The sequence below is a fragment of the Xenopus laevis genome, chromosome 6S (genome assembly GCF_017654675.1).
Source record: "Xenopus laevis strain J_2021 chromosome 6S, Xenopus_laevis_v10.1, whole genome shotgun sequence".
Classification (NCBI taxonomy): Eukaryota; Metazoa; Chordata; class Amphibia; order Anura; family Pipidae; genus Xenopus; species Xenopus laevis.
Genome location: NC_054382.1, coordinates 102,176,608 through 102,198,940, shown reverse-complemented (window position 1 = coordinate 102,198,940; position 22,333 = coordinate 102,176,608). Strand labels below are relative to the sequence as shown.

The following is a 22,333-nucleotide window of genomic DNA, read 5'->3' as shown; positions in this document are numbered from 1 at the left end:
TTCTGGTGAATCCCCATCTTCCCCAGTCTGACACTGCTAAATATACAGATCAAGATGAAGGGGCAGATTCATCAAGGGTTGAATAGTAAATTCTAATTCAAAATTTTCAATTTCAGAATTCACACATTCAAATTTGAATCCCCCTATTTATGTGTAAATTTGAATGTGAGATGCATCACACCTCGACTAGTGAAACAGTTGTAACTCAGATATTTGCCACCTAAAACCTGACAAGTTCATGTACAAGTCAATGGCAGAGGTTTGTTGATCCATTTGGAGATGTTAATACCCTTCCTGACATTCAAATTTTTTTTTTCGAGAGAAAAAATTCAACCTTTGATAAATGGGCCTTGAAGTGTGATAAAGCACTTGAACTGATAATTCATCAGATAAGGCAGAAGGAAGGTGCAAAGTAGCATGTAAGTATTTTACTGAAAAGCGTCAACGTGCACTAAATTTTGAACTTTGACTTGAATTCATAACTAAGGTTTTGCCAACTTCCACATGCTTTATCACAATTCTTCCTCTGTATGTTTAGTAGAGATGGGGCGTTCCACTTCGCCGGAAAAATTGTGAATTTCCTGTGAAATTTGCGAAACAGTGAAAATTTTGTGAAATGGCACCGGCGTCTCATTTTTGACGCCAGCGTGCGTTTTTTTGGATGCCGGCGTCCATTTTTGGCGAAATTGAGCTGATGTCCAAAAAAACGGACGCCTGCGTCCATTTTTTTTGATGCTGACGAATTTTTCACGGCAGTTTTGCAAATTTATTCGCCGCCACAAATTCACCCATCATTAATATTTAGTTATCTGCAGAGGATGCAACTTTGTGGGTGAATACAAATACATTGGAATTCAGGGGAAAATGATACATTAAGGGTAAATATTGTATACACAGTGGCTTGTAATGTGACCTCTTGTGTGAAAGAAGTGAAAGAAAAATAATTAATAAAGTTAATGTGGCATTCGGGGAAATAGAAACTTTAACTGGTCTGGATCTCACCTTAAATCCCCATGGACCTTTTGAGGATAACAAATAATTCTTGTGAAAGAAGGTAAGCTCTTACAGCTCTCATAGCAGTGTTGTGAATCTGGCAGTTAGCAAACACGTTTAATTATGCTCCTGAATAAAGTATGCAACCAATGTAAAAATAAGCACATCATTCCATAAACATCTACAGTTTATTTCTGAGATTTGATGCCAACGATATTTTTTTCATGCCACCCAATACAAGTAATGGAATGTGACATTTTAATGTTACAAAGGCAGTCTTTATTCGAGGTTTGAGTCCCTGGTAGTGAACAAATGCTCAAGGCAAAAAAGGAGATCTCTGCTTTGCACAGGTGTTAAAATAATAAATTCTAAACAAATTCATAAATAAAGTAATTTTTATAGTAGACCCTGTTCATAAGCAGAGAGGTCCAAACCAAATGGTAATGATTAGTCATTTATTTATTCCTATTACACATCTGTTCTTCATAAATCTTGCTTTAGTTCCTAGAAGAGAACTAATCAAGAGCACTTTAGAATATGGTACATTCCCATACCCATACCTAAATCATCAAAGGTGAGACTACCAAACACCCATGCATGGCTAAGAAACTATGCAACGTGTGATACAACTTTTGTGGTATATCTACATTACTTAAGTGGTATAGTGTAAAAAAAATTCACCCAGTTTAAAGGAGAATAAAAGAACACAATAATGCTATCAACAATCTATAACAGGGAACTGTAATATGAGACTCCTGTGTAAAAATATTTTGTAAACCATTATCCAGTTCTTCCTGCCTTCCATTCCAACTTCTGTGACTGCCGGTCTAGGCTCCAGGGTTCCTTCAGCACCCCACTTCAATTGGCACAGTTCAGTTACATCAAAGAAATGGGAACACCCATCACTTGCCACACACCGGAAATGATGCCAAAATGTTTAAAATATTCTGCTCAAGTGCAACTGATTTACAATGAAGCATGCACATTTTGTCCAATCAATTACATCAAGAGAATTGCCTGTTTTCATCCACAATGATGCTGCAAAAACTGGCATATTGTAGGGGAAAAAACATAGTGATTGTGCTCATATTGGGGAAACAGTAAAATATTAATATGCCTTATGGTGACAGGAGGCCAGAGGCAGCCAGGCAAAATCCGGTAACGCCCAATAAAATGGGTGGGGGGGAGATTGACAGCTCTGCTTTAAAATGTTTTTATTTTCAAGAATATAGAGGTATAGCTGTACATATTAGGGTTTATTACTTAGGGGCAGATTAATCAAGGGTTGAATTGAAAATTCAAATTTTTAAATTTGAATTGAAAATTCTAATTTTTAAATTTGAATTTCGAGTTTATTTTAGTGTAATTCGAGTAGGGAATAGTCCGAATTCGAGTTTGAAAAAAAAAAATCGAAATTTGAATTTCAAAATTTATCATGGACTATCCCTTTGAATTTGATTATTCGCCATCTACAACCTGCCAAATTTGTTAGCCTATGGAGGACCTCCTACAATAAATTTGGAGTCGTTTAGTGGATTTTTCAAAATTGTATTTTTTATTTTAAAAAAAATTTAAAATCTTTTTTTTGGTAAAAACACTGAGTTTTCGAATTTGCAGGTCTATACCCAAGTTTAAAAAAATTCTATTTTTTTTAAATACTTTTTAATTGGTTGGTTTTTTTTTTAATTTTGAGTTTATGGGAGTTCATGGGAGTTTTTATACACTTGAAAAATATGCCCCTGAAGTTCAAGATCATTTATGCACAAAATTGGGCCCTTTAGTGCTCATTCACCAATCACCTTGGTCACAAGGCATGTGCAAAATACTGAGTTACTTTGTACCCAACACCTTCCAGCTGACTTCTATGTAGGGATGTAGCGAACTGTTCGCCGGCGAACTTGTTCGCGCGAACTTCGACTGTTCGCGTCCGCCTAATGTTCGCGAACGTTTGCATTTTGAGTTCGCGTTCGATTCGAATACAAATCGTTCGACCATTCGACCATTCGACCGCTAAAATCGAACGATTTCCATTCGTTCGAACGATTTCCATTCGTTCGAACGATTTCCATTCGTTCGAACGATTAAAATCCTTCGAACGTTCGATTCGAATGAAAATCCTTCGATCGAACGATTAAAATCCTTCGAACGTTCGATTCGAATGAAAAATCCTTCGAACGTTCGAATCGAACGATTTTAGCGGGTGTTCGAAGTTCGCGAACTGTTCGCGAACGTTCGCATTTTTTGCCGGTGTTCGCGAACGGCGTTCGCGAACACCAAATCGGCAGTTCGCTACATCCCTACTTCTATGTGCCCTGCATAAAAGAGGCATAAAAGAGGGGTAGGCTATTTATCATTGACAGCAGAGACTTTTAAACAAGTTTATAACGTATTATTGAGGTTTTAATTAAAAAAAAGAATTTGGGATTCCTGTTTAATTTGAAAAGGACTTTTAATTTATAGCTTCTTATATTTGGGTGACAGGTCCCCTTTAAGAGTAGTTTTATTTTACTTATAATACAATCTCAATAAGGCAAGGCTTTTGCAAAGTACAGTGCAGTACATTTGTGGTTTGTTGCCAAGGTTTCAAAACCATCTAAATTGATCTTTGCTAGAAATGAATAATTCCATTTTTCTGATTAAAGTACATCGCATACCTTCCTAGTTTGTGTGGATATAATTATTAAAGTCAGCAATAATTGATCCAACGAGTAATCAAATTACTGGTAATTTAATAATTTCATTATATGAGAGATCAAGTCATAAATGCTTTAGAAATTATCATTGCTATGATTAGTGATGACATGTATTGCAGACCCAGTTAGTATTTTTTAATATTTTTAGCTTTCTTTGTTTAAATAGAAACATTCTTTAAACAATAAGTTATGCTATAATCTCCTTCCTTAATATAGATCAAGATATAATGAGATCTTAAAAATTAAGATTTCTGTTTTCTTTTAGAGCCTTTAAACTGAGTTAAACTGCCAGTAATTTTTGCAACATTTAATGCTTTCTTGCTTTCTTTTCCTGCAAGTAACTTTCACTTTACCTAGGAAAATTATACATCCTTTTTTCCAGGACAACCTAAATCTGCTCGATGTTTTTTGTATATTTCCACTTCTGCAACAAGATTTTGGACTCTAAAAAATGTTGTTAGCAAGCAAGTTAAAATCACACTGATTTGAAAAACAGAGGTCTTATAAACATTTGGCATATGATTATCAATAGTGATGGGCGAATTTGCGCCGTTTTGCTTCGCCCAAAAATTCGCGAATTTCGCGCAAAATTCACGAAACGGCGAAAAATTCACCCATTTTTGACGCCGGTGTCCGTTTTTCGAAAAAAAATTTTGACGCCGGCGAATTTTTACCGCGAATTTTCGCGGGCGAATTCGCGCCTGGCAAATAAATTCGCCCATCCCTAATTATCAATGTATCTAGCATGTATCGACACCAGTATCAAAAAGTGCACACAAATTGACATGACAGTAACCTCAACTACTGCAAAATTTACATCTTAACCGAATATTTCTGTGGAAGGAAGCAACAAAGAAGAAATTGACAACAGAAGAACACATACTTTTGGAAAGTACACATTAATAAAGAGATGAGACCCAGGCAAATTTACATATGAATATTTTCCACTGGTTGTTTTGGTTAGCAGAGTAATACTTTCATGAACTTGAGTTATTGCAAGCATCAGTTTGGATGCTACCTTCTAGAAACTACCAGGCCCCAGGACTGTGCATATAGGGAATACAAAAGTCATGTCATCCTCTAGACCAGTGATCCCCAACCAGTAGCTCGTGAGCAACATGTTGCTCCCCAACCCCTTGGATGTTGCTCCCAGTGGCCTCAAAGTAGGTGCTTATTTTTGAATTCCAGGCTTGGAGGCAAGTTTTCATTGTATAAAAACCAGATGTATTGCCAAACAGAGTCTCCTGTAGGCTACCAGTCCACATAGGGGCTACCAATAGTCAATCACAACCTTTATTTGGAACCACCCAGGAACATTTTTGATGCTTATGTTGCTTCCCAACTCTTTTTAAATCTGAATGTTGCTCACAGGTTGAAAAGGTTGGGGACCCCTGCTCTAGACATACAAAAATTTGTGAATTAAAGGGTTAGTTCACCTTTGGATTAACTTTTTGTATGATATAGACAGTGATATTCTGAGACAATTTGCAGTTGGTTCTTATTTTTAATTTTTTGGTGGTTTTTCAGTTATTTAGCTTTCTGTTCCGCAGCTCTACAGTTTAGTATTTCAGCAGCTATCTGGTTGCTAGGCTCTTATGTAACCTAATGACCAGGCCGTGGTTTGAGATAATATGAATATGAAAAGGAAAGCCACTCAATAGAGGGATAATTTAAAAAAAAGCATGAGTAACAATAAAATTGTAGCCTCCCAGAGCAATAGTTTTTTTGACTGCAGAAGTGGAAGGTAAATAATTGAAAAAAAAAAACTATGAAACATAAATAATTTAAACCAACTGAAAGTTTCTAGGAAAAGCACATTCTATAAGATACTAATCATTAATATAAAGGTGAATCACCCCTTCAATTCTACTTGGCTTGTGTATAATATGGCTCATTCAGCAGGCAGAAAGGCTTCTGTTCATGTATAGTGATGGGCGAATTTGCGCCGTTTCGCTTCGCCGAAAAATTCGCGAATTTCGCGCGAAATTCGCGAAACGGCGAAAAATTCGCGAAACGGCGCCGGCGTCTCGTTTTTGACGCCGGCGCCCGTTTTTGACGCCGGCGCCCGTTTTTCCGACGCCGGCGCCCGTTTTTGGCGCCGGCGTCCGTTTTTCGAAAAAAAAATTTTGACGCCGGCGAATTTTTTGACGCGAATTTTCGCGGGCGATTCGCGAATTTATTCGCTGCCGCGAAACGCGCAAATTCGCCGCGAATTCGCGCATGGCGAATAAATTCGCCCATCACTATTCATGTATACTAATCTAAAATCATAATAGAGCCCCCCAATACACCCAGTTTGTCTGCTACATACTGTATTAAACATGTTACTACCAGATGCTTTATGAGGCACAGTCAAACATGTAGTATACTAGTATGGCTGCAGCTTTAAAAGTATGGCTATTTCCCAGTTTTAGCATAACTCCAGATTTTGGGCAAACAATCTTTTGCATATTGCTCATGTAACATAGTAAATTAGGTTGAAAAAAGACACACCTTCATCAAGTTCAACCTTTTTAGTCAATATACCTAACCTGTCTAACTGCTAGTTGATCCAGAGGAAGGCAAAAAAAAACCCTATTTGAAGCCACTCCAACATGCCTCAGAGGGGGAAAAAAATTCCTTCCTGACTCAAAGATGGCAATCGAAATAGTCCTTGGATCAACTTATATTATGTTCTATCTTCCATAACCCTGTATTCCCTTTTTACAGCTCTCACTATAAAAAACCCCTTCCAAATATTTAGCTGGAACCTCTTTTCTTATAATCGGAATGGATGACCTTGTGTCAGCTGGAAAGACCTACTGGTAAATAAAACATTAGAGAAATTATTATGTGATCCCCTTATATAGTTATACATAGTTATTATATTACTTCTATTCAACTTTTTGGGGTTAGTCTTAGCCTCTGTCGCAATGCACTTCTCATTTCCTATCTTTGCCTTCTGTATTGCGGTTTTACAACATATATTACAGTGTTTATATTCATTAAATGCAGCTTCTGTTCCTACAGACTTGTAGTTTTTAAATACCTTTCTCTTGTTTCTTATTAACTTCTTTACTTCTATAATAAGCCACATGGGGGGGATTCTTGGTGCTTCTACATTTACTTCTCGAGGGAAATTGAGAACAGTAACAATTTAATATCATTTTAAATGACAACCACTTCTCTTCTGTTCTCCTTGCATTTGCAAACATACATTTAATATAAATTTTACTTAATTATTAAAATGAAAGTAAAGTTAATAAAATAAATCTGTGTTTAGCTGTACCGGGAATTAAATGCCAGGATTGAAATAGCCCTATCTACATGTAGCAGCCTTGAATGGGAGCTGCAGTTCAGGTCAGAAACTCGAGGGAAGGGGCAAACGAACCCCCCCTTGCCCCCCCACAGACACCCATAGTGTATAACTTTTAAAGAGATTGTGACAAGTATACTAATAAAATAACATTAAGGGGTCTATTTATTAAAGGGCATGTAAAGTCTAAAATAGAATAAGGCTAGGAATGCTGTATTTTGTATACTAAATATAAACATGAACTTACTGCACCACAAGCCTAATCAAACAAATAATTAATGCTTTCCAAGTTGGCTACAGGGGGTTACCATATTGTAACTTTGTTAAACATCTTTGCAAGACTAAGATTTGCACATGCTCAGTGTGGTCTGGGCTGCTTAGGGATCGTCATAAACAAAGCTGCTTGAGTTCTGCATGGCTGGGAAGTAAGGCGGGGGCTCCCCCTGCTGTTCATAAGTATGATTGTTTCCCTGCTCAGCAGTTAGGGACCATCTGACAATTCCTATCCACAGCAGTAAATGAAGGGAGAATTTCACTGCATACAATCAGGTTTCTTATAAAAACGGTACACATTTTTTTTATTAAAGTATATTGGAGATAGGTTTCTTTTTCATTAAAGAAAGTAAAAATGGGATTTTATTTTTTTGCCTTTATATGCCCTTTAAAGGGGGTTGTTATATCTAAAAATTTGCATTTTTTTCACTGCCCAAAGCAGCAAAAATCTGAAAATACTCAAGCTAAAACCTGTCAAATTAATGTAAAAGTCAATGGCAGAGATTTCTTTAACCATTTGAATTTGTTTTTTGCCTTCACGATTTTCGGGTGTTTTGGGATGTTTGACGATGGTTTTTGCTCAAAAACGCAATAAATTTGAGGGGTTTCAGCCTATAAACTTAAAAAATGCAAGGTATTTTTTATCCCATTTTTTACATTTAAATATATTCATGGATGGGAGATGGTAAAATATGAGAAAAAAATGAGTTCTACCAAATAAACCCCTAAATATCACACACACATTAAAGACATGCCATATAACCAAATGTCACAAGAGTGATTGGCTCTGGTATTTTTGAGACCTTATTCCACATTAGATAGAAGAGTAGTAGCTTTATAAGAAACTCCTATAGCATTGTCAGAGAAAAGACTTTGTGATGGAGGTTAGGGATGTCGCGGACTGTTCGCCCGCGAACTAATTCGCGCAAACATCGGCTGTTCGCGTCCGCCGAATGTTCGCGAACGTCGCGCAACGTTCGCCAATTTGGGTTCGCCTTAGCTGGCGCTTATTTTTGACTTCTCACCCCAGACCAGCAGATACATGGCAGCCAATCAGGAAGCTCTCCCTCCTGGACCACCCCCACACCCCCTGGACCACTCCCCTTCCATATATAAACTGAAGCCCTGCAGCGTTCTTTCATTCTGCCTGTGTGTGCTTGGAAGAGCTAGTGTAGGGAGAGAGCTGTTTAGTGATTTGAGGGACAGTTGATAGTAACTTTGCTGGCTAGTAATCTACTTGATACTGCTCTGTATTGTAGGGACAGAACTCTGCAGGGATTTGAGGGACAGTGAGTTTAGGTTAGTTAGCTTTGCTGACTAGTAATCTACCTTCTACTGCAGTGCTCTGTATGTAGCTGCTGTGGGCACTGCTTCTGATCTCATCTGCTGACTGCTGTAATAACCCAATAGTCCTTGTAAGGACTGCTTTTATTTTCTTTTTTGTTTTTTTTAATTTGCTACTGTAAGAGCCCAGTGCTATTAGTCTAGCTGTGTTGGGGAGTGGGACTGGTGTGCTGCTCCTCCTAGTAGTTCACCACTACCAGCACCAACCAGAGTCAAAATTGTTACAAAGTATCTTATTTGCACCTGTTAGCTGTTCTGAGCTCTCTGCCAAAAGCTAATTAAGTTAGAAACTGTTTTTTTTCTGGCTGTTCAGTTCAGAGAAAAGAGGGACTGGTGTGCTGCTCCTCCTAGTAGTTCACCACTACCAGCACCAACCAGAGTCCAAATTGTTAAAAAGTATCTTATTTGCACCTTTTAGCTGTTCTGAGCTCTCTGCCAAAAGCTAATTAAGTTAGAAACTGTTTTTTTTCTGGCTGTTCAGTTCAGAGAAAAGAGGGACTGGTGTGCTGCTCCTCCTAGTAGTTCACCACTACCAGCACCAACCAGAGTCAAAATTGTTAAAAAGTATCTTATTTGCACCTGTTAGCTGTTCTGAGCTCTCTGCCAAAAGCTAATTAAGTTAGAAACTGTTTTTTTTCTGGCTGTTCAGTTCAGAGAAAAGAGGGACTGGTGTGCTGCTCCTCCTAGTAGTTCACCACTACCAGCACCAACCAGATTCAAAATTGTTACAAAGCATCTTATTTGCACCTGTTAGCTGTTCTGAGCTCTCTGCCAAAAGCCAATTAAGTTAGAAACTGGTTTTTTTCTGGCTGTTCAGTGCAGAGAAAAGAGGGACTTTCCAGTACAAAAGAGGGACAGGGGGTTGAGTGGTCAAAAGAGGGACAGTTGGGAGGTATGCAAGTGCCACCTAGCTGTGTGAGCTTTTTCACATTCCGTGTCCAGAAACATCACCTGAGTGACGTAGTGTGATTTCTGCCCTTTACAGCACAAAACGCAGCGCTGTGTCAACAATGTATTTTTCAGATACATTTTTGCCCTTGATCCCCCTCTGGCATGCCACTGTCCAGGTCGTTGCACCCTTTAAACAACTTTAAAATCATTTTTCTGGCCAGAAATGTATTTTCTAGCTTTTAAAATTCGCCTTCCCATTGAAGTCTATGGGGTTCGCGACGTTCGCGAACCGTTCGCATTTTTTGACGCAAGTTCGCGAATATGTTCGCGAACATTTTTTCCGCCGTTCGCTACATCTCTAATGGATGTGGCTAACCTACTGAAGCCATAATTTCCTATACACAAAGGACACAAAGGAGGAGACCTCCAGGGTCAGGTCCCTAACTAAATACACTTACCAGCAAATCTCCTCCTCACTTCCCATCTGTAAAAATAGAAGGACTGTAGGAACCAGTTACATCATCGCAAGAAATGCAGAGGGCATCCTATAAAACTCTGAGGACACTCCTTCTCATGGGGGAGGGCAGAGCTATCCCTGAGAATAGCAATATGGAGTATTTTTTCATGTAAATGTTTTAGTGTTTATTTTATTCTATATACAAATTATTTTGTTTAATTTGCCTGAATTGAACAATATGCACATTTAACTCTCAAAAAATGAAGTCTTTCCGAGCGATTTAGCATTTTTGCTAAGATGCATTTAATGAAAAAATAACCTTATTAAAGATTTCTTTACTTACACACTTGCAACAAAGCTTATTAGACCGAGGCAATAGATTTCATTTTACAGTAGATAAGCTTTGCCAACATATTCTATTACAAATCTCAACATTCGTTGGTTAGAGGAAATTAAAACACTGGCATTTTTTCCATTTCCAACATACCCAGTTCTCATTTCTAGCTTAGTAAGTCTGTAATACAATAGTTTTTCTTGTTTTTAATTAAAGGTATATTATACTGATCAGTTACAAAAAGCCCCACTTGCTGAGTAAAACAAGTGTATCACTTAGCTGTTAAAGGGCCAATTGGGTAAACAAACTGGGCTGTGGGTGCTTGCTTAAATATGGATAAAAAAGCGCTTGGTGGGAAATTAACTGTCCTCAACTTTTTATTAAATAAACAGCGTAACACGATGAACCTACTGGGGGTTGATACTTACAGGCACAAATAGGGCCACAGTTGACACTGCAGTATAACTCACCAATATATGCAGGCTCAGTGTTGGTAGAGCCCAAAACCCCCACAATGTCAGCTGTGACAATAATACAAAACAAAGTACAAATATACTAATATACATTTATTATTGTGAATATTTTTGAAGACAAGCACAACAGCAGTCCAATGCAATCTAAATTCAAAAACATTGTTGGGGAGGGAAGGAATAGGAAGAATAATAATCGTAATTCTTTTCTATAAATATATTCTTTTCTATTAATGACCCTTGTTGTCAGGGCCAACTGGGTTGTGCAAAGCCCATAGGGGATTCTACCCCAGTAGCTCCGTCAGGGGCCTTGACCACAAGGCCGACCGGGCACCCTAGGCAACACAGCCGGCCAGTCCGCTACCCCCTGTGCACATGGGCCAGAACGCATGCGCCTCTGAACGAATGTGTGCGCGCCTCCAAACGAATGGAGGATAGGGAGGGTAATTACGAAGAGGAGGGAGGGGAGTGGCGGAGAGGGGAAGGGAGTGACGGAGAGGGGAGGAGGGAGTGGGTGATGAGGAGAAGGGAGGGGATAGCTACAGAGGTGTATCGAACATGGAATAGAGGTAAGCAGAATATGCTTAATAGGTACCTGCCAAGCGCCCCCTTATGGTTGCGCCCTAGGCAGGTGACTCTTCTGCCTACCCCTAGTTCCGGCCCTGCCTGACCGCCTGCTTGCTCACCCACTGGCAGCCCCCCCGTGAACATACCTTCTACTTTTTTCACCACAATCAGGGAAGGAGGGCTGCAGGGGAACCCTGCAAAGCAGGTGGGGATTGGGTTTGGGTTGGCAGGGCCCACAAAGGTCAGGCACAACAGTGTTTTTTTTTCCCAGTGTCCTGCTGGCCCAGTCCAAACCTGCTTATGGTGAACACACCCAACTGTTCTCTCTAATTGTTGAAAATAGTTATGGGCGAACTTCTCCTGTGAAAAATCTGCGAAACTCGAAAATTGATGCCCATGTCAATTTTGACACCGGCATTAAAGTCAATGGGCTTCCAAATAGTGTTGACAAACGACGGTTTTGACGCAATCGACTTTTCGGATGCGTGTCCATATTTTTTGGCGCCAGCTAATTTTTACGGGTGAATTTTTGCGGGTGTTTCGCCGGTGGCAAAACACGCAAATTCACAGTGAATTCACGCCAGGCGAATTTATTTGCCCATCACTAGTTGAAAACTTACACCCTTAGGAAATCATCAGTAGGAATGACAGGCCAATTTAAAGTAAAATGACCACCCTTTAAGGCTCACAGGCCTAGCAGTCATGCCTCTGTCTAACACAATTTGATGGTTGGTTGGAATACAATATGAGATATGAACTGCATAGTGATGAGTGAATCTGTCCTGTTTTGCTTTGCCCAAAAATTTGCGAACCCGCAACATTTTTGTCGAAACAGCATAAAATTTGCGAAATGCATTGAAATAAATGCGTAGCCACGTGTTTTTATACACTACACGTAGCCACTCTCAGTGGCGGATGAATGAGATGTGAGGCCCACATGGCTGCAAATCAGATTTTATTTTGTTTGAGAGTCATGCAGAAGATGCCGTTTGCACTATTTGAGGGACTCTTCCAAAGAAACTTAAAATCGAATTTGGGGGAATGTAATAAAAGTCGCAAAGAGCAAAACAATTTGCACAAATAAGATATACATTCCTATTTCATAATGTAATATTCTTCCTTAAAGTGTTATTGCATTGCGAATTTTAATTGCGCATTGCGAATTTTAATTGCACATTACCCACTTTTAAGAAGGTGTCGTAATCTTTTGGAGCAAGCATAACACCTTTTTCAGTAAGAAGTTTTATTACTGTGCACTAACCCAAATTATAAAATTCACAAACCTTCTTCCACTGTCAGAAGAGGTCTCTTAACAGTTTCCGGGTTCACAAAAGCTATATTTAGTTTGCGCAAAGGAAAATTTTTTGCACAAAGGCATAACTTTTTGCATTGTGAATATTCTTTTATTAAATTCCCCCATAAAAATCCACAAGGTTTTTTGTAATTTTTCACTTTTCCCCAAACGTAGCACCACAGTCACAGATCTTTATACCCCACGGTGTAGGACAAAGACCTGTGCTTCCCCATGAATACAGCGCTGCTTTTAATGTTTGGCAGCATTACATTCATAAGGGCAAATGAACACTAAGAGGCATGATTTTGCAGCCCTTTGTTCTTCTGCACTTGTGCCTGGGGCTACAGGAAACTCTCCCTTTTGATTCCAGCTATTTTTACTATTTATTTGCTAATGGATTTTCAGTATACCCAAAACATTTTGTTACCAGCTCCAGGGTAGTGTAAACAATTATATCCAAAGGTAAATTTGTTTAAAATTTTCCAGCATTCAATAAAAATATTTCTGGGTCCACATTGTTTCTCATGTAACTGAAATCCTGGAGGTCCAGGAATAAGACATGTCTGGAAACGGAGGCATTTTGCATACATTTAAATTGTGAAAAAAGTATCAGGAATTAGTAAGTGATTAAAAAAAGAAAACTTTTGAAATGAGACAAAAACACAGCGCACACGTGTGTCCATATGTTATAGTAATTTCTATTTTTCTGATTGTTTGTGCATAGGCCCCTTGGTCTAAAAATGTGTATTTGTGGTGAATAAACAAATACTTGTTTTATGCATTTACTGCATTTGCCCACTGCAGTTTAAAGAAGAGATTTTTCTTTCTTTTTAATAATAAAGACAAGGATCAGGACTCTGCTCTTCCATGGTATTTGACATTCCATTAGGAATTAAATAGTAATAGAAGCTGGGGAGGGGTGGGGAGAGATTAAACAAGAGTTTTGTGAAGTTAGCAGATTTGGTACTGCTGTTTGCGTACAACATAAAGGCAGTATCCCCAGGCATAATAATGTACTTTTGTTGTTCCCTTTCCCTCTGTTTAGGAAACAGGACAAAGGAAAAAAAAGTTCCCTAACGCCAGTAGATGGCGCTGCGTTGGTCAACATGGATTCAGTGTGTCTTTTAAATGCATGTGAATTCATATACATAGATACACACACACACACGCCATGTCCCTCCTCCTTTAACTGAGCACAGGGCTGACAAGAGACAGACCCCCATTCTGCTGCCTTTTCCCTACAGCAGCACTACAATGCTACAAGTTAACTAATTACTCAGCAGGGCTAAATCCGAGACAAGGAATCCAGCAGCAGGACTACCAAGAAGATCTGTGGAATAACTACTTTGTTACCTGCCTGACTTACTCTGTTACAAGGTTGCTTACAGCCGGTCTCATTGCTGCAGGCTGCTGCTGCTGCTGCCTTTTGGAGGAGTTTATTTTTACTTGAGATATATTTGGGGTTTGTGTCTTAACCACAAACGGATGTGAAGGAGAAAGGTGTTTCTGTGCAAACTGAAATACTTGCTACTTGTTTCAGCCAGCAGGGTTCTGTGTTTTCCTTTCGGCTTCTTGGACATAACACAAGAGAGGAATTGCTTGATGTGTACAGTGAAATGGATGTAAGATTTTATCCACCACCAGCACAGCCTGCTGCAGCTTCTGATGCTCCTTGCCTGGGACCTTCTTGCTTGGACCCCTACTACTGTAACAAGGTGATTCATGTTCTTATTTCTTAATTGTAGTTTTAATGTCCTGTCCTGCTTGCCTTTTCAATTGCATGAGCACATCCCTTGCCTTCTGAGTGTCAACCACTGCACATTGCAGCAGAGAGACAATGATTTGAATGCTGCTGCCTCTGCGCTGTGCAAATGATATATTCAATACTCAGTACACCTGTATACAGGGCTGTTGCAAACTGTATTAAATGCTGCTTTATATTAGTCCCATATGCTGCACATACACAGTTAACAGGCAGCATCCATCAGCTGGGTTACTGTTTTCATAGCATGTTCATAATCGGGGCAGTGAAAGGATGTACATGCTGTATTCTGAGTATGTGTATGGAAAGCTATCTATGCTATAGAAACACTGTTAGATAGGAAAGTGCTGACCTTTTTGTGCACAATTAGTTTCTGCACTGGACAGGTGCCTTGTTTAAGGAGGTGGCAAAGCCAACTTGTCAGCGACTGGAGTCACTTCTTGTAGTTGTAGAGTTCAGAGAGTGACCACATGACCTGTAATGTTTCAATCAAGCCATTAATGGCAACAAATTGGCCGGGCTCACACGTGGGGCAGGAAACAGAAGAAGCTTCAGTGCCCCCCTCGCCCATATACATAGAATTCTCTCCTATTTTAAATAGCATGGAAGAAGTGCATTGACCTAAAGCTAAACACTTGTGCATGAAATCACTCCCCTTGCCCCTGTATTATTATTTTTTAAGAATGCTCCTATTTACACCATTGTGTTTTATATTCTAGTAGTGCATTCTAATATATATAATATATATATAGTATATATATATATATATATATATATATATATATATATATATATATAGATATATTTAAGTAGTTCTACTTTGATAATACGTTTAAGGATTGCAGGCGTTTTTTCGTGAGTGCCGGCATCCTGTAATATATATATTTAGTTAAGATAATTTTTGTACTAGAGACTGCCAGTGGTAGTGTTTTGTTTTAAATAGGGATGCACCGAATCCACTATTTTGGATTCGGCCGAACCCCTGAATCCTTCGCGAAAGATTCGGCCGAATACCGAACCGAATCCAAACCCTTATTTGCATATGCAAATTAGGGGTGGGAAGGGGAAATTTTTTTTACTTCCTTGTTTTCTTACAAAAAGTCACACGAGTTCCCTCCCTGCGCCTAATTTGCATATGTAAATTAGGATTCGGGTTCGGTTCGGCCGGGCAGAAGGATTCGGCCGAAACCGAATCCTGCTGAAAAAGGCCGAATCCTGGCCGAATCCCGAACCGAATCCTGGATTCGGTGCATCCCTAGTTTTAAAGCAACTTCACATTGTGCATACTCCATTTGATAGAAGTGTGTACCTTATCGAACCGTATGGTAAACCCCACTTGGTAGTGGTCGCTTCTGCCAGAAAAACAGTACGTGGAAATTCAAAGTCAATATCCTGCATTTTACGTTTTCCTTTGGAGAGCACATGAGAGCTATAAAAATCTATGGCCTTGGCTGCCAGAGGATGATGGGACTTTTAGTCCTTCACCAGCTGGAATGCTTCAGGGTAGACATTGATTGTGCTTAGTACTCTATCAGTAAAAGTTTGCCACTTATTATCCCATCACAATTTTGCATTTTTCCTTAGCTACTGTTCACTAGGACCTTGTGTGTTTAATTTAGGGAGGGTTATGACTTTATGTTAATTTTAACTTTATAGTTATCAAGATTATTTGTAAAGCACAGAAAGGCATTTTCAGTCGTGGTCCACGCACTGAGGAGAGCAAGCATTTCTTTTCGAGCAAGCCATACAGTGTATACAACTACATGTTAAAATTGATTAACGACTTCCAGACAATAGAGCTAGTGCCTAAATCAAGACAATGACTGAATGAACACTTCACTTTACAAAGAATAAGACCTCATTAGGAGGCGTTTGGTGGTGCAGAGTAAGGAAGAAAGACTAAATTGCTTATACCTTGTAGATTGTTGTCACTGTACCCTGGCTATACCATTAATGTTTATACTCATCAGTTAATGTACACGGTAAATACAACAACATCGTCTGGGATTTTTTTTAACATGCAAACAATATCTATCCATTATCAAATCCAAAAGCTTTGGGTGCTTAACCTCTGCTAATCAGGTGGACTTCAGTGCAAATGGTCGTAATAGCAGATTGTACCTGCTCTGCTGTATGTGATTACCCGCTCAGCACAGATTTCTGTTCAGACCAACAAAATATGATCTGTTATAGATTTGTAAACAGCAGTGATATAATTATTTGTATCTCTATAGATGTGGATGTGTAAACATATAATAAGGTTGTTTTATTAACTGATACATTTAATAGCACTAAACAATAGCATGTGTTGAAGCTGCATTTTTATCAGTCGCTAGAAACGTCTATAAATCTTTAGCCAAGATAAGTGCAAAATACAACTTTTCAGTAAGTTGCTCAGAATGTTTATTTTAACCAAATTTAGAGCAGCAATTAGAACCATTAGTTTTGCTTCTGTTGCCAAATGTATTTTATTGTATTGCCTGCATGCATAGTGTTCAGAAACATCAGCTGACTATTTTGAAGTAATTTATTTCATTTTACAAGTATAGATCTTTTAAATTCATGATTTATGTAAACATGATAAAACAAACCACCTCTATACAGTATTTTGTCATTATTTAAAAAAAATAATAATAAACTGCTGTATATTTGCCCAGATCTATTAGGTTCAAGCAAAGACACATTTGCATAAATAAATATACATTTGGTATGAAAGAAAAATTAAAAACTGAGTTTCAACCAAATTCCAGCCTGACGTGTGACGGGAGTGAAAAAAATAATTTGTTTATTGCCTACCCTACAATTTCTAATGCAAAAAGCCAATAAATACATTTGTCTTACATGGTTTGATAAATATTTTGCTATGTGGCAGTGACTGTTATGAGCTGTAGAGAGATCTAAAGGCAGGCAGGACAAACAGATTTAGACAACACACTCTTAGTGTTCCATAGCTGGAGGGGTAGCTGTCAGACATTTGTTCAGCTATCAAATAGCAACCACTAATCAATACACGGCTACTTTAAACATCCTGTTCCATAGTAACTGAGTTAACAATAAATCCAAAAGAGTGATTGACAAAGCCAAGAGATTACTGGGCAGCATGCAGCAGATCTGCTCTGATTATTTTTAACCAAACTTATTTTTAATATGTTTTATGTTTAAATCTGAGTGCTACAGTTGTAGTCGTTGTACAACATTTTCATGCATTATGAAATGCTTGTTCACGTACAAAAATGATAGCTGTATAATGATATTTTGACACTTCTAGCAGATGTTAGCCTCGCTGATGAGAAGGAACATGACCCCTGCCATCAGTAGGAGAGAAAATAATGGCCTGCAATGTTCCCTATAGTCATCCTCAAACAAATTTGCACTACATTTTGTGTTCTTCGCTCCTTCAAGGGAAAATGAAGTCTACAACCCCTTCACTTTATACACATACAGATATTTTACCTCTCAGGGTAATGAAAGCATGTGGTGATGTATCTAAAGATTGAAGAGCAAAGAGCCTAACTGGAGTAGCAGTTCCTTTCAACTGATTTATTCCAGAGGTGTCCAACCAGGCTCTTTCCAGCTGTTTTTGAATTATAAGAATGAAAGAATTCTGCCGTCAAGGCATGCTGGGATTTGCAGTTTAAGAATTAAGGCGGCATCCATGTTTTAGTTTGTAGTCTAAATGGTTCTGAGGTTCAGTGATAATTAATGTACATCATTTTGTACAAATGACTTGTGTTCAGGATTTACAATTCATTGTGCACATGTGTGACCTGAGTTCACAGCCAATTTGATAGTGATGAAGAGCCCTTTAAATTGCCTTTCACTGATTCTTAACTTGCCTTAGCTTTAGCCCAATGTTTATTTGGAGCTGAATCGCCTGTTTGATTTCAAATCAAAACCAAACAACAAGCATGATTCCAATTTATCAGAATCGGCTATGAACCAAATGGCAGTTGGTTTAGAGATAATGTTATTTGATTTCTGCTGAGTTCCCAGAAATATGTTCTGTGTGATTTGAAATCATCAGGAACTGTACTGCTGTGACTGCAGCGTCCAATTATTCTAAGCCATCCATCAAGGCCAGCTATGTTTTCTGTACTTTTGCTTCCCTTTCCAAAACATGCTATTATGTTGTCGGGTGCACTGTGCATTTAAGATATTACCTTTCATAGATGAATGGAGTGAATGTATAAGTATCCAATTATTGAAAATGCGCGCCCTTCACTTGGGTACATATAGCTACAAACTATCATTCTTTTTTATTGACCACAAATGCCTTAGAAAAGAACATTTTATGGGCTTGCAAATCTAATTAGCTGCTACTCATTCATCCATGCAAGCAACTAGACAGAGTCAGAGGTCCAGGCATTTCTTAAATGTACAATATGCTTTAAGAAATACATTTTGCACACGGCTTGTTCATAAAAGTGCGACCAGAAGTGAAAACAAAAGCAACAACAAGAAAAATAGTCATAAAATCAATTGATTTTGCCATAGACAAAATCTAAATACTAAAATAACTGAACAACATTGAGCCTTCAATTTGTGTAATTCTGTTTGAAGTACAAAAGATGAATTCGGACTGTTTATAAAAGTGCACACTCCAGAATAATACAAAAAACAACACCAATATTTGATTCCACTTAAAGTGTGGGGGAAATGTAGGAAATGACTCCAGTTTTACTCTTATACAGTTTTTTAAAACCAAGTTAGGGGGGGTACATATATTTTTACATGGCATAATTTACAATCTCATTCATATTTATTTGTTGTTTTTTTCACACTTAAATAAATAGACCATCTGTACAAACATGCACTTAGTACACATTTGTTTCATGTCTTTTAGAGATGTATTTTTAGACTTCAGACGTATAAACTTATTGAAAAAAATTGTGGAAAAACACTTATTATTGTTGTTATTGTTGTGTAGCATGACCAATTAGAATGTAATGTCTGGACTATCTAGAATATCGATAAAACGGAGGGACCCATGCATTCCAGATATTAGGTCTTTGTACTATATACTGTGTTTAAAGAATTTATGAAGTGTTACAATTTTTTAAATCTGGATTTGCAACTGGTACATTAACATGTAAGTTTAGCACACTTACTATGTGTGTGTTTGACCAAACCCTTTGCAACTCACAATGGCTTTAGGTCGATTGGCAGCCATTAGTATGGTTAGCAATCAGCCCCCATGTATGTTTAGTCAGCAACACCTCAAGTCTGCAAAGGGTTGCCACCTTTTCCTATTGTGAAAGCTGGGTAGGGCGGTGGCAGGGCTATGACTTAGTAACAGGTGGTTGATCGACATGTCAATCTAGGCTAGTCCTGACTTGTTTTCCCAATTTGGAAAAGGATTACTGGTGTGATTTTGAACAAAATACAACATACAAGAAAGAGTAAATATTGTTTATATGATGTAGTACACTTAGCAAAAATTGTAGAAAGACTGGGATGAAAGTCCTAAATTGTTTTCATTTTCATAGAATACCCTATAAGCTTAAACAAACCTGTTAGATTGTAAAGCACAACCAGGGTAAGTCCTCATTAGATCCCTACGACAGACCAGTTTTTGTCCTGTTGGGGTTCATTGCTGTACTGTAGGACTTTTAAAATGCATTTGTTAAGTTAGGGAAGTGGTTTGACACAAACACAGCTAGGCTTATGGGTCATTGGAAATCATCAAAGGCAGACAGTGAGGCTAAATCTCTCATATAAGTTTAAAAGGGCAGATTTTTTTAATGATTTCTGATACAGAATGATTACTATGCTTTCCTGTAATGGGAAATATATTGAATGTGTTGTGAATTGCCAGAAAAGCAGATGGGGAGCTACTCGGCCATCTTCAGACGAACATATTTTCACTGTTAAAGGGCTGTGGTGGCCATGGGCTGGTACAGAAGCACAATGACAAGTTAGAACATTTCTAGTATGCATATTACACCAGTGTCAGACTGGGCGGGTGGGAAATCAGAAAAAAAACAGGTGGGCCCCTGTGGGTCTCTCCAAATATGAAGTCCATGCAGTTGGGAGAAGACGGGGGATTTCCCAGGTTTGGCCATATCGTGTGTAGAGCTTACCTCTAGGTTAGGGGCAATGTTTCCTCTAAGCTGTGCACACGTGTGCAAACACATTTTGAGGCCGTCGCACACAGAAAATTTTGGAGAGCACAAAGACTTTTATGTGAAACACAAAATGTTGTATTTATTCAGACCTGCACACATAGGGGCCGATTCACTAACTTCGAGTGAAGGATTCGAAGTAAAAAAACTAATTTCGAAGTGTTTTTTGGGCTACTTCGACCATCGAATGGGCTACTTCGACCTTCAACTACGACTTCGACTTCGAATCGAAGGATTCAAACTAAAAATCGTTCGACTATCCGACCATTCGATAATCGAAGTACTGTCTCTTTAAAAAAACTTCGACCCCCTAGTTCGCCATCTAAAACCTACCGAACTCAATGTTAGCCTATGGGGAAGGTCCCCATAGGCTTTCCTAAGTTTTTTTGATCGAAGGATTTAATCGTTCGATCGAAGTAATAATCCTTCGATCATTTGATCATACTATCTGCGCTAAATCCTTCGATATTCGAAGTCGAAGGATTTTAACTCCCAGTCGAATATCGAGGGTTAATTAACCCTCGATATTCGACCCTTAGTGAATTGGCCCCATAGTTTTTAAAAATGGGCACACAAGTTTAAAATGTGCGCCAAAAAGGTTTTTTTTGCACACAGAGCCGAGAAGGAATTAGAGGGAACATTGGTTAGGGGGCCTCCAAAGTGGCATTCCAGTGAGCCCCGGACACCCCAGTCTTACACCTATTACAAACCAACATGAAGTGTATCTTAAAACATTCACATTTGCACCCGTGTGGGGGTTCTATGTTTGTGGAGTTTGTTATCAAGTACCATTAGCTTAGTTTGTTTCTCTCTCTAGTGGCATATTTACTTTCATTATTTAATTCCACTATGCCATATAAAGTAAATTGTGGTTTGATTGCTGATGGATAAAATAAAGTCATGCTTTTATTGCTATAATAATGTATACATTGATATGAAGGCTCAACATACCTCTCATGTAGTTCTTTTTTAAAGTAGCCTGTATGATATGTTATTTTGTGGCTTCTTCAAAGACCAATTTTACTATATTCTTCAGCTTTGGTGACATACAGTAGCTCCTGGTTTAAGGAAATACTCCAGGAAAAGAAATTTCAGGCATTGTAATCTATCATCCATCTTTACATGATTGGTGAAATAGTTTCTGTTTTCATTATTTAATTGACTTGCTATAACCTTCCTAATATAAACAAAGTGCTTTTTCGATGCAGATCCTTTGGACTAGCTCACTGGTAGAAGTGGAGGGAGAGCTTTAAAGAAATTCATATCAATCTTTAATGGAGTCAGCAGAAAAACAGAAACCGCTTCTTTCACCAGCTTTATTGTTGGACTCACAGCCCTTCCCCCGATCAAGGTGCCTCTATATTGAGGACAGGCTAGAATCACCAGATTGCCCTTTCATAAGCACTGGCTTTCTCCAGCAGGAACCTGCCTGAAAGGAAGAATAAGTCCCCATAGCTGAGAAATAAGATGGAAACAATCTAAATGCTTTAGAAAAGTCATAGGCAAAAGTAAACCTCAATATTCAAGCGTCCTGGTAATGGGGGTAATGGTTAACAGATATCTAGACTGAATAATGGAGTTAGTGGTGGATGACTAAACATGGTGAAATATAGCAATGGCACTTTATATAACAATTTTGTGTTGCTATCACTGTGGGTAGGTTACTGCATGGTACTCTGTGTATATATCTGTATACAGATAGATGGATAGATAGATATACAGATGCACAGTCTGGGACAGCTGCAAAGAATCCCTGAGATACTACAGAAGATGGTGATTGAAAGCATTGTGCTTTTCATTGGAGACAAGTACCATCCCAGGTTCTGATATTAATAGTT

General features: G+C 38.5%; 1 protein-coding gene across 2 annotated transcripts in view; it reads left to right on the top strand.

Annotated features, from left to right (window-relative positions):
• The first annotated feature begins 13,781 nt into the window (after positions 1 to 13,781).
• Positions 13,782 to 22,333, top strand: part of LOC108695307 (thymocyte selection-associated high mobility group box protein TOX) — a 171,801-nt gene continuing 163,249 nt past the window's right edge. For both annotated transcript variants that reach the window (XM_041567875.1, XM_018223744.2), the window contains exon 1: positions 13,782 to 14,326. In XM_041567875.1, the coding sequence (XP_041423809.1) occupies positions 14,228 to 14,326 (99 nt within the window). In that variant the 5' untranslated portion in view covers positions 13,782 to 14,227. The remainder of the gene's footprint in view (positions 14,327 to 22,333) is intronic.